General features: G+C 51.3%; 1 protein-coding gene across 1 annotated transcript in view; it reads left to right on the forward strand.

The window, feature by feature from the left end:
• Window positions 1-12,633, forward strand: part of KSR2 (kinase suppressor of ras 2) — a 73,919-nt gene that overhangs the window by 47,777 nt on the left and 13,509 nt on the right. The window contains exons 13-14 of the mRNA XM_066331218.1: window positions 936-984; window positions 1,732-2,099. Of these exons, the coding sequence (XP_066187315.1) occupies window positions 936-984; window positions 1,732-2,099 (417 nt within the window). The remainder of the gene's footprint in view (window positions 1-935; window positions 985-1,731; window positions 2,100-12,633) is intronic.

Genomic DNA, 12,633 nt, shown 5'->3' on the forward strand with positions numbered 1-12,633 from the left:
TTCCTTGGGAATTCGTGGGAAAATGGTGAATTCAAAGCCTTTTTATCCCCTGCCTAAGGGAAGGTGCCAAGACAGGATTTTGGGGGGGAACAGCTTTCAATATCCAAAATCTGTGGTTTTCTCTGTGTCCTCCCACTGAGAGCATCCCATGGGAGCCATCCTGGGCTTGGCTGGGTTAAACATCTCTGGGTCCTCGGGAGACAGGAATTCGTGCCTGGGATAGTGATGAGGAGCTGGCTGCTCCTGCAAATCACCCATCCATGGAGATGTTTTGCAGCCACCTGGGCTTCCCAAAAACACCAGGATTGACTCCTTTTGGCCAGGATCCTGGGATTTATAGTCTTTAGTGGTCATGGAATGGGACAGGACTCACAGGATCGCCACGTCCAAGTGGCCTGGGGAGTGGAATTCCCCTGGGAAGGGATTTTGTTATTCATGTGATTAATAATAATAATAATTTACAATCTATTTCTATGACGTTTGAAATCACCTGAGCTGTTCCAGCTGATACCTCATTCGGAATTTCCCTAATTCCCTGTTAATTGTCAGGAGCAGCAAGACCCTGGCCATGGACCTTGGGGTGGGAGGTGCTGAGTGAACAGGGAAGGAGAAGAGCTGGAAAACCAGGCAGATTTGGGTGCTTTACTGCAGGGAGAGGATCTTTGAACCCTCCACTTCTCCAAAATGATTCAAAACCTCCTTTTCCTTCCTTCTGCACTTCTGCTTTGGCTGGTGTTGGCTGCCAAAAGAAACCTTAGAGATCCCTGAAAAGGGCCCGAGTGCAGTCAGGGTCTGTGGGGGGGTAAATCCATCCCTTTCCCTGGGTTAGGGACACCTTCTCCTCCCTGATCCCTTCATCCCTGGGGCAGGAAGAGAGACTGCTCCCCAGATCCCGGTGTTTTTCCATGGTGTTAATTCCGTAATTCTTTTAACAGCCTGGAAGGAAACCCATTGCTTCAAATTGAAGTGGAGCCCACCTCGGAGGTGAGACTGCTCCTGTGCTTAATGGGCCTTGGTTTTAGGGATATCTTGGGGCACATTTCCTAGGAAATGGAGACGTTTCCCATCTGTGCAGCGGAATTGCTGATAATTGAATTAAAGTCCAGGCATCCGTGTCCCCACCCTGTGGAGAGGGACCCTCCTGGGCTTCGAGTTTGGAATTCAATGAGATGTTTTTAGGATGCATTAAAAATGCGGGGGAAGGGAAGGAGGCGAGAGGGAAGATGAGGATGAAGCTTTTAAAGGGTGTTGTAAACTCTGTAGGAAGTCTAAATGGACCATCAAGGGGTCTGGGAATAATGGGAATTAACAGAGCACAGCTCAGCCCGGGGAGGATGAAACTGTTTTAAGACAAATTAATTAAATCTCTGCTGGGTCATAATCCTAAATTTAACCTCAGGGTAAATAAATGGCTCCACAGGGAAGTGGTGGAGCCCCCAGCTCTGGAGGGGTTTAAAGCCCTGTGGATGTGGCACTTGGGGACACGGGTTTGTGGTGGCTTTGGCCGTGCTAGGGCAGGGTTGGAGTCAATCTCAGAGAGCTTTCCCAACCTAAAGGATTCCATGATTCTATGAAAATCTGGGATTCTGCCAACTTTGTGTAGAACGAGGCCGCTCCGTCGGCTTTGGGAGGCACCTGCCTGGTTCCTCTGGGTCTGAGCGAGCAGGAGATGGATCAGTGAGGTTTTTTTCCCACAATTTCATTGTTCCTGATGCCCTTTGCCCGCCCCAGAACGAGGAAGGCGCCGAGGAGGTGCAGGAGTCCGAGGACGACTTTGAGGAGATGAACCTTTCGCTGCTCTCCGCACGCAACTTCCCGCGCAAGGCCAGCCAGACCAGCATCTTCCTGCAGGAGTGGGACATCCCCTTCGAGCAGCTGGAGATCGGGGAGCTCATCGGGAAGGGCCGCTTCGGGCAGGTGTTCCACGGGCGCTGGCACGGCGAGGTGGCCATCCGCCTCATCGACATCGAGCGCGACAACGAGGACCAGCTCAAGGCCTTCAAGAGGGAGGTGATGGCCTACAGGCAGACCCGGCACGAGAACGTGGTGCTCTTCATGGGGGCCTGCATGAGCCCGCCCCACCTCGCCATCATCACCAGGTTGGAATTGGTTTTTTTTCTCTCCAAAAATTTGTTGCTCCCTGCCCAAAAATTTGGTTCTTTTTCCTGTCCTTTTGTTCTCCGGTCAAACGGTGCCGTTGGGTTGAGTTCCCTGCCCTAAGGAGTGGGTGTTCTCCATGTGCTGTGTCCATGTTCTCCGTGTGCTGTGGTTTGTGGAGGACACAGCAAATCCAAACGTCTGTCCAGGCAGGTCATTCTGCTGTAGGAGGGGAGCTCTGGACAGGAATGGTTTGTTTTATCCAGGGTGATGTTTTATTCCAGCGTCATGGAATCACGAATGGGTTGGGTTGGGTTGGGTTGGAAGGGACCTTAAAGGCCATCCAGTCCCTGCCATGGGCAATGACACCTTCCACTGTCCCAGGTTATTCCAACCTGCCCTTGGGCACTGCCAGGGATCCAGGGGCAGCCACAGCTGCTCTGGGCACCCTGTGCCAGGGCTGCCCACCCTGCCAGGGAACAATTCCTGCCCAATATCCCATCCAGCCCTGCCCTCTGGCACTGGGAAGCCATTCCCTGTGTCCTGTCCCTCCAGCCCTTGTCCCCAGTCCCTCTCCAGCTCTCCTGGAGCCCCTTGAGGAACTGGAAGACTGGGAGGTTCCTTGCAGCTTTCATGGGAGCAAGCTGGGATGTGGGGGCTCCCAAGACCACCTGACACCTCCACAGTTGTCTTTGTCTCAGAGCATTCCCAGATACCTGCCCTCACCCACATTCCCAATGGGAATGCAACCCTGAGTCTCCCAGTGTAATCCAAGCTTGGCTGGGCAAAGAATCCCACCTGGGCTGGAGGCAAAGAGGCTGCAACTGCTTTCAGAGCAGCTGTTGTCATGGGAAATACATTTATTCCAGGGAATTCCATGATTTTCTTCACCTCCAGACCATGCTTTCAGCCATGGGACTGGACGTGGTCCTGCTTTTCATCCCACCCCGGGATATTTTCTCCCAGAGAAGTTTCCCCAAGGTGAGGTTGAATTTTCCTCCTGGCAGCATTTCAAAAAGCAATGGAATGGCACCGCTTCCAACAGCCATCAGTGATGAAATATTGCATCATCTTTCCCTAATGTCCCTAATTTTCCCTTGAAAGTGGCACCTCCCAGTCCCTGATCCCAGATGGGGCGGCTCTGCAGGTGCTCTGCTCCCTCTTTGTCCGAAACTAAAAGATTTCACCCCAAATTTGTGTTACCTCATCCCTTGCTCCCTGTCCTGGTGGGTTGATGGGTTGTGTTTTCCTCGGGAGTTTCACCCTCTGGGGTCAGGGTGACTCCAGAGCGGGGCCGGCTCTCCCCAGCTGGCGGCTGGAAAAACGATGCCTTTTATTCAGGACCCAAAATGAGCCATCTGGGGAAAATTCCGCAGCATTTCCATCTATTGGGTAGCTCCAGGCCAAAAGCTTTTGGAAAAGTGTGCAAACACATGTATTGATGGATGAGTCAGAGCCCCCATCCATGTGTTACAGCGCGTTCCCAAAGGAAAAGGCGGCGGCTCCATCCCGCTCCGCCGTCCCTTTGCAGCCCCCCTTTGCTCAGCTTTTCAGTGCTATTCAATAGCAAAACCTGGGAAATGGATCCCTTGATTCTTTTTTTTTTATTTTCTTTTTTTTTTTTTAGCCGTGGAATGTTTTCTCTTCCATTTTCTATTCTAATGGGTCATTCTATAAAAGCAGAAAGATGCCATTTTTGACAGTTGGACAAAATCAGCCTGTGTGCTGCTGCATCCTGGTGAATTAATGTGAGGAACGTGGAGCTCTCTGCTCGTCCTGTTCCTCTTCCAGCTGCACTTGGTCCTGTTTTTTAAGGTCAAAATGCAAATTTATTAAATTGCCCAAAATGTAACCCAAGCTCACAACATTTCCAGGCCTCTTGCAATCCACTTTTATCTGCATCCTTCAAAAGTTGAATCAAAATCAGCTTTAAATCAAAGGACAATAGGATTAGATGGGATTTTGGGAAGGAATTATACCCTGGAAGGGTGTGGGGCCCTGGCACAGGGTGCCCAGAGCAGCTGTGGCTGCCCCTGGATCCCTGGCAGTGCCCAAGGCCAGGCTGGACACTGGGGCTTGGAGCAGCCTGGGACAGTGGGAGGTGTCCCTTCCACCTGGAATGGGATGGGCTTTGAGATCACTCCCAGCCCAAGATCACTCTGATCACTCCATCAGAGCTGCTAATGGGTTTTCTCTTGGGTAAACCATTCCATGATTCCACGAGAATTTTACAATTCCAACTAGAAACCCATTTGATTTCTGCCGCTGGGATTTCTAGGGTGCAGGAAAACTGGTGGGGCTCAGCTCAGCCTCGGAGGATTTTGGGGAAGCCCAGGACTGTGCGAGTACACATCCCATAGCCTGGAGGGAACTTCCAGACACAGTTTTCCTCCTTTGAAGCTTCTCGGTGGGCTCTGTTCTGCTGCTCTGTGACAGCACAGGAGTCAGAGGATTTTGGAATTGGTTCGATTCCAAGGGACCATAAAGCCACCCACTGCCCTGGGCAGGGACACCTCCCACTGTCCCAGGCTGCTCCAAGCCCCAGTGTCCAGCCTGGCCTTGGGCACTGCCAGGGATCCAGGGGCAGTCACAGCTGCTCTGGGCACCCTGTGCCAGGCCTGCCCACCCTCACTGTGGAAAACTTTTCCTTATGTCTGATCTTATCCCTATAGCCAAGGATGCTTCCTTGCTCTTGTGCCAGCACTCCTTGACTGGGAAGGATATATTTTGTTAAATATATTCTGTATTTTATTAAATATATTCTATCTTTTATTAAATATATTCTATATTTTTGGGAAGTCGACAGCCATCTCCTGTGGGCAAAAGCCTTCTCACCATGTGGAGGTTTCCCTCCCATCCACATTTCAGGCTTTTCCTAAGGGATATGACAGCCCTGGGGACTTTTCTGCCATGAGAACTGCTGCTGGGTTTTGTAGGGAATGAGGCTGGGAAGAGGACAATGTGGCCTGGGTGGGAAGGGTCCAGGATACTGGGAATGGTGCAGGATATTGGGAATGGTCCAGGAAACTGGGAATTGTATAGGACGTTGTGAATGTTCCAGGTTACTGGGAATGGTGTAGGATGTTGGGAATGGTCCAGGATACTGGGAATGGTGCAGGATATTGGGAATGGTCCAGGAGGTGGCACTGGGGGAGCATGGCTCTTCCAACAGGACTTTCCCAAAGGGACCCAAGTTTTCCTCTCTGGTTTATTGGAATAACTTTAAACTAAGCTTTGGTTGGAGTGGGGGAAAACCATTCCCAGCTGCCTGAGGAGGGGATTATGGCCATAAACCCAGGATATCAGCATTTCCTCACCCTCCCTGTGCCCATTCCCAGGGCAGGACTTTCTGTTTGGGGGAAAAGACCACTCTTCTTCTGGGAGCCCACAAGCGGCCACTCGAGGCCGTTTTTTCCACAAAATCCCAGCAATTCCTTGTGGCTGTTGCAGAAATCTCCGTTTCCCTGCACGTCTGGGAGCAGCTGCGTGTCCCTGGGAAGGGGCTTCACCACGTCGTGCCACCGGCGCTGCCGGAAGGGGGTTATTTATAGCCGTGTTTATTTTTACTTTTCCCCATCCTGACGTTTTCCTTCCTGATTGCCTGTGATATTCAGGGATCATCTCATTAGCAGGAAGAAATTTCCCCCATCCAAACAGCACGGCCCACAGGGAAGAAATGGAAGGGGAAACTGAGGCAGCAGCTGGCTGAGGGTGGGATAGTTTGGGTCAGTAATCTGATTTTCTCTGTATTAACCGCTTTTGTGGATAAATGGGACCAGCACTGTTTAATATCTTCATCAATGATTAAAACAGTGGGATTGAGGCAGGAGAGGAGAAGGATGCAGAGACACCTCAGAGCTCCTTTCAGGGCCTGAAGGGGCTCCAGGAGAGCTGGAGAGGGACTGGGGACAAGGGCTGGAGGGACAGGACACAGGGAATGGCTTCCCAGTGCCAGAGGGCAGGGCTGGATGGGATATTGGGCAGGAATTGTTCCCTGGCAGGGTGGGCAGGCCCTGGCACAGGGTGCCCAGAGCAGCTGTGGCTGCCCCTGGATCCCTGGCAGTGCCCAAGGCCAGGCTGGACACTGGGGCTTGGAGCAGCCTGGGACAGTGGAAGGTGTCCCTGCCCATGGCAGGGGTGACACTGGATGGGCTTTAAGGTGCTTTTCCAACCCAACCCATTCCAAGATTCCTGAGTTGTCTCTCAGTGTGACAGAAAAGCAGAAATCCAGCATTTTTCACCAGTGGGAGGTGGTGAGTGCGAGGAGCGGCTCCATCAGAGCTGCTAATGGGTTTTCTCTTGGGTAATGAGCGCTGGGGACAATTAACATCCATCTTAATTAGTCTGGAGCAGGAGCAGGCGCGAGCCTTTGAGCGCTGCTTAACGGATGGCGGGAAATGGTGGCCGAGTCCTCGGTGGGGATGAAAGGGCTGGAAAATCTCCCTGTCTGTGGGAATAATGAGCTGGCTTTGCTGGTGGGGAACACAACGAAGCCAAGCCTGGGTAAACTCAGCTCCCTGGGGCTCCTGGTGCTGGCCCCCAGAGCAGGAACAGAGGTCAAGCCTCACCCACACTTGGAGGCGCCTTCCAAGGATAAAGTCCTTTCCTAGTCCAGCTAAAATGGCTTCAGCCACCCATGAAAGCAGGAACTCCCACCTTTTAGGGTTCTGAGAAAAAAAAAAAAAAAAGAGGATTTGAGTGTTTATCGATGTTTCCCAAGTCTCCAGGTGCTCACTGGGTGTGTAATGGGAGCAGGGCATCGGCACACTGCACGCAGCTTCCTGGGGCTCCTGTTGGTTGGGAGTGTTGTTTGGGAGAAGGGAGCGAGGTTATCCGGTCTGGGAGGAGATTGGAGCTGGGGTTTGCCTGGGCTTGGAGCTCACGCTGGTTTGTGAGAGGGATTTGGTGCAGCTTTTCCAAGATTCCTTGGGGTTTTAGCCAAAAGCTCCAACGTGATCTTGGAGCTTGTGCAAGGAATCTGGGATTCGCTCCCTGGGATGCTCCAGGCTGGGTTTTGACCCCTTTTTTGTCATGCCAAGGTGACTTCAACTTCCAGGGTGCCACTGGTGATGCCACCAGGGCTGTGTGGCCATGATTGATGTCCCTGCTGGGAAGACCAAGGAGAGCATTGAGGAACATTAGGAATGAACCTGACCTTGGCAGAAGTGCATAAAGAGAATTAATTTGTCGAAGGTGCCTTTGGAGCGGAGGAATTTGGAATGTTTTTGCTGGAGAGGGAGCATCTCCTAAACCCTTCCCGGAGCCGGTGGTGGTGGGGGGTGGAGATAAACCCAGTCCCTGTCCTTACCTGGTATCGAAGATGAAATGAGAGTTGGCTCTTTTTTCTCTGTGGAAAGCAGGTTTTAATGACAGGAACACATTCCCTGGCACTAATTAATAGGGAAGGCATGAGAGTAAGGGATGGGAAGAACATCCAAAGCACTTCAGCTGTTTATTCATGGATAACTTTAGTGCATGGACTTAATATTGGGGCTTACTTTGATTTTATAATAGATCTCCACGCTGGATTTTGCCAATATTTAATGTTTGGGTCTGCTGCTGGGAGGAACAAGCTCTTCCCAAGGGACACTCTCCCATCCCTGGAGCTTGTTCCTGGTGGGCACGGCAGAGGTGTGGACAAAGCTCATCTTTAAACTCCTCTGAGCCTCTCCCAGTGCCAGATCTCCTGACATTTACAGGCACAGCCCAGCTGGGAAGGATTTGGGGCTTGTAAATTTTAATGCTCAGGAAGCTGGGGATATTGAACTTGATTTGAAGGATGGGAGGAAAAGGGAAGGTGGAAACCATGGCACTTAAGATGGAGTGTGATTTTTTTTCCTTGTGGATGCTCTGTGGTGCTTGCAGCCAGCTCCCTGATCCTTCCAGGGCATCCAAACTGTCCTTTGCACTTTAATGAACCCCAAATTGAAGGTCAGTGTGGGATGGAGCCCGGGGCGACCTGAGAGGCATCGCTGCCCATGGCAAAGATGGAATTGAGGGGGTCTTTAAGGTCTCTTCCAAACCAAACCATCACAGGATTCTATGAAATTGGATTTTTCTCCTCAGTGGACTTAAAATTAATCCTCCCAGCCTTCCTTCCTGCACTAGGAATTGAAGGAGAAGCTCTAAATCCTGTTCAGCAGGAGGGAAACTGAGGCGCAGGGTTGCCACCTTGTTTCCCTCCATGCCAGGCTGGAGGCATGCACTGATAGGACACAGGAAATGGCTTCTCTGGACACAGGGCAGGGTTAGACGGGATTTTGGGAAGAGATTCTTCCCTGTGAGGCCTTGGTACAGGCTGCCTCTGGATCCCTGGAAGTGTCCCAGGCCAGGCTGGATGGGGCTTGGAGCAGCCTGGGATAGTGGGAGGTGTCCCTGCCCATGGCAGGGGTGGGATGAGACAATCTTCAAGGTCCCTTCCCACTCAAACCATTCCATGATTCTCTGATCCTGGAGTGTTTCCGAAGTGTCTTTCAGGTCCTTCCCTTTTCTCCCCACTGCTGGGTGTATTTTGGGAAGGGAAGCCGTGGATTCCTGTCCCCCACTAACCCCATCCATGTTCAAACACCCACTTGGGGAGGCAGACCCCTCTTCTCTGCCTCTGTTGTTTTCCCTTTCCCTGCTTTTCCGCCTCATTCCCTCCTCTGGCAGTTAAATAATGGAGCTCGTAGATCATATAATAAATAGGGATCGACTTCATGCCAGGCTGTGGATCAGAATGGATTGACCCATGGGAATACACTCCCCCCAATCGATGCCAGCCCATCAGGCCGGATAAATCTGGATAACGACTGACAACGGGAAAGTCAATACCTGGATGAATACATACACTAAACCTGGATATATCTTCCGCCAGCAGGCAGCACCTTGGGGAGGGGCCTGGAATATCCCGAGCCTAGAGGATGGTTGGGAAGGGGAAGAAGCAGCAGCTTGATCCTCCGTGTTTGATGTGGAAACATAGGGGCTGGCTGAGCTTTTCTTACCCACTGGAGCATCAAATCCCCGCCAGCGGCTGCTCCTTAACGTGGAGGATGCTCCAGGGGGAAAGTTTTCCTTTGTGCTTTAAGAGTGTTTTGAAATGCCATGGAAATATTGCTGGTTTGGCCCTGATTTCTCTGGGAAACTGCTTAACACAGCGGCATTTGCTTTGCTGGAGAGGAAGGGATTTAAGGAAATGCCTTTGATTAAGTGCCCCGCTGAGAGATGGTCCCAAAAGTCCTTCCACTCCTGCCAGCTCTTCCTGTCCCTGTTGAGTGACATCCCAGCATCATTCCTGATTTTTTCCCATTGAGCACCCTCAATGCCTGCGATCCTCTTTGGGACAGAGCAGGTCTGCCTGTGGGGGATCCATGTGCTGGCACTCTGCCTAGCCAAAGAAACAGATCCTTCCTGTGACAGCAGCATTAACTTTTTATTAATTTTTATTAATTACTTTTATTAATAATAATCATTATTTCTATTCCAAAGTGGAGCCGTGTTCTGAGGAAGCAGCCGGTTCAACCTCAAGTTGCTTTCTCCAAAAGTGCTTAGAATTAATTTTTTTCCTTTTCCAACCTGAAGTTCAAAACAGCCAGAGGAGCAGAGAATATATCAGAGAAAAGGAGGTCGAGGCGCCTTCGCTCATCCCTGTGCACCCAACCCTCCCTCTCGGAGCCCATTCCGAGCGTGTCCTTCCCAAAGGCAGCAAGCGGCACCTGGAGCATGGAGTTTGTTTGGATGACTTGTTTGCAAGCCTGGCTTTAGCTAAGCCCCAGGGGCTGCTTTGCATTCACCTGGCTCCGAGCTCTTCTCCCCGCAGCTGGAGAAAAGCTCGTCTCCTCTATTTCCTCCAAATAAAAATGCATGGAGTTGGCTTTTTCCAAAGAACTTGTTTTTTTCCGAGGCAACGATAGAGTTGGAGCTACTTTTCGGGGAGGCTGATCCCCCTCCTCCTCCTTTTCCTTCTCCTCCTCCTCCTGCAGCCCTTATGGTTTGGCTGTAGTTATCTCGCGTGCCAGCTGCCGGCAGGAAAATTCTGCTGCCTAAGTAATATCCATCAAATCCGGTGCTTCCATCGGCTGGAGATAGCGGGATGAGGGAAGCGTTGGCTCTCCAGGGCTTTTCTGTTTCCTCCTGCTGGTCTGCCTCTGCAGAGGCTCCTCCAGGAGGAGCAGGAGGGTCTCTCCCACCTCTGGGCTCTGCTTGAAATGGCAGGAATTGCATTCTCTGGCTTCCCGTTTGGGGTTGTTTTGGGCTCAGTAGGAATGGGGTTGGAGGGGATGAGTATTCCCAGCCTGGAAGGGCTGGGCTCTGCTGGATGCTGGTGCTCAGCTCACGCCTTTTTTTGCTCTGAGTTTTGGCTGCTGCTTCCATAGAACCACAGAACTGTTTTGATTGGAAAAGATCCTTAAGATTGTCAATTCCAACCATTCCCCTAGCACTGCCAAGGCCACCCACTGATCCGTGTCCCCAAGTGCCACATCCACACAGCACTCCAAGGATGTGCCAGGGCTTGACAGTCCTTTCAGTGAAGAGACTTTCCCTCATATCCTAATTTTTCCTCCCTGGTCATGGCATTTGGAGAGCTGAGGAATTTCAGGCTGGATGATGCCACTGCTCACTCTGGCATTGGCAGGGAATCAAGGGGGTGAAATTCCTTATCCATTTAGAGAAAAACAAAACCTCAGGATAAAAAGAACCCAAAGCTCTCCCTTTGCTGCTCTTCCAGCCTTGTTCAATTTTCCTTTTTGTGAAACACCTCAGGAGCTGCTGAGTTCCAAAAGCACCGTTGCCAGACACTGGGAAAAAGAGAAGAACAAGCCAATCTATGGGAACAGCTGGAAAACTTCCTAAATAAGTCAGGAATGTGCCGGAATGTGCAGAGCTCCTTCTTTCCCTCTCTGGTCCTGCTCAAATGAAATCAAATAAGTCCCGGCTCAGTGGCTCTTGTTGCTGTTTCTTTCTTAACATTCCCCAAAGGGTCCCTTTTCCGTGAAAATCTCGAAGTGGGTAAGCTGCTGGGGAATGTGGGAGCATCCAAGCATCCTTTGCCATGTCTTTCCTCCAGCACAGATGTAACCTGGGAGCAGAGGTATTTTTATATTAAAGCATTTTTTATTAATTCCCCACCTTGCTCTCTTCTCCAGTGTCTCCCCTGGGTCTATAGTGCTGGCTGTCTCCATGGCATCCGAGCTGCTTCCCTATAAATCCATATCCCGGCAAGGAATGAACTTCCTGGGGTCTGGCATTTATCACCTCTTTAATTGAACGGGCGTTTATGTGGATGGGAAGAGGGAATTGAAGCACAAAGCTCCTGGAATGATGGAATGTGCCTTACGACTGCCAGGCCTTTGGCTGGGAATGAGCCCTGCTCCTGAGCTGGAGCCAGGATGGAGTCTCCACCAGTGTAGAGGTGTTGGCCATGAATGTAGAGTTATGGCCATCAGGATAGAGGTGGTGGCCACCAGTGTAATGATGATGGTCATCAATGCAGAGCTGATGACCATCAGTGGAGAGACGATGACCATGAAGGTAGAGACGATGACCGTTAGAGGCAATGTCCACCAGTGTAGATGTGTTGGCCATCAGTGTAGAGGCGGCGCCCATCAATGTAGAGGTGTTGGCCACCAGTGCAGGAGTAATGGCCATCAATCTAGAGACAATGACCATCAACACAGAGCTGCTGGCCACCAGCAGAGAGCTGATGACCATCCGTGTAGAGACAATGACAATTAGAGGTAATGTCCACCAGTGTAGAGGTGTTGGCCAACAATGTTGAGGTGATGGTCACCAGGATAGAGGTGGTGACCATCAAGGTAGAGATGATGGCCACCGATGCAGAGATGCTGGCCACCAGTGTAGACTCAATGACCATAGGTGTAGAGGTGGTGGCCATCAGTGTAGACTCAATGACCATCAGTGTAGAGGTGGTGGCCACTGGTGTAGGAGTAATGGCCATCAATATAGAGGTGGTGGCTACCAGTGCAGAGCTGATGGCCATCGGTCCTGCAGAGAGGGATAAAAAACCCCAGAGGATGGAAGGTGGATGAGGCTGTTTTCCCACGGAACAGCAAAAACACCCAGAGGCAATGCTCCAGCTCTTCCTCCCTCATCCCAAATTGTTCCTCTGTGAGCCGCCTTGGCTTTGCTCCCGCTGCTGATGTCTCCAGCCCACGTTGGGAATGCAGAGTGTTTATAAAGCAATTTGGGATTTGGCTTGCTTGGCTGAACACTTCAAAAACTCATTTTGAATTGAGAGTGGCATCTGCAGCAGGATGGGGCTGGGCCCGTCCTGATGCTGGGAAAGGCATCGGGATGTGAATGTGGATGTGCCATGGGATGAGGTGCACTCCTGAGGACTCCCAGAAGGATCTGTGCATCTCTGTCCCAGCCACCCCTCAGCTCTGGTTGGCATTTGGTCACCTCGTGGCACTGGGGCACATGCCATCAACCCTCTCTGCCGCCAGGTGGGACGGAGAATTTTGGGAGAAGACAAAAACTCCTTCTGAAGTTTCACTTCGGCGCTGAATAAACTGCAATCCATCTGAAGATGCAAAT

This window comes from Sylvia atricapilla, chromosome 17, assembly GCF_009819655.1.
Source record: "Sylvia atricapilla isolate bSylAtr1 chromosome 17, bSylAtr1.pri, whole genome shotgun sequence".
Lineage (NCBI taxonomy): Eukaryota > Metazoa > Chordata > Aves > Passeriformes > Sylviidae > Sylvia > Sylvia atricapilla.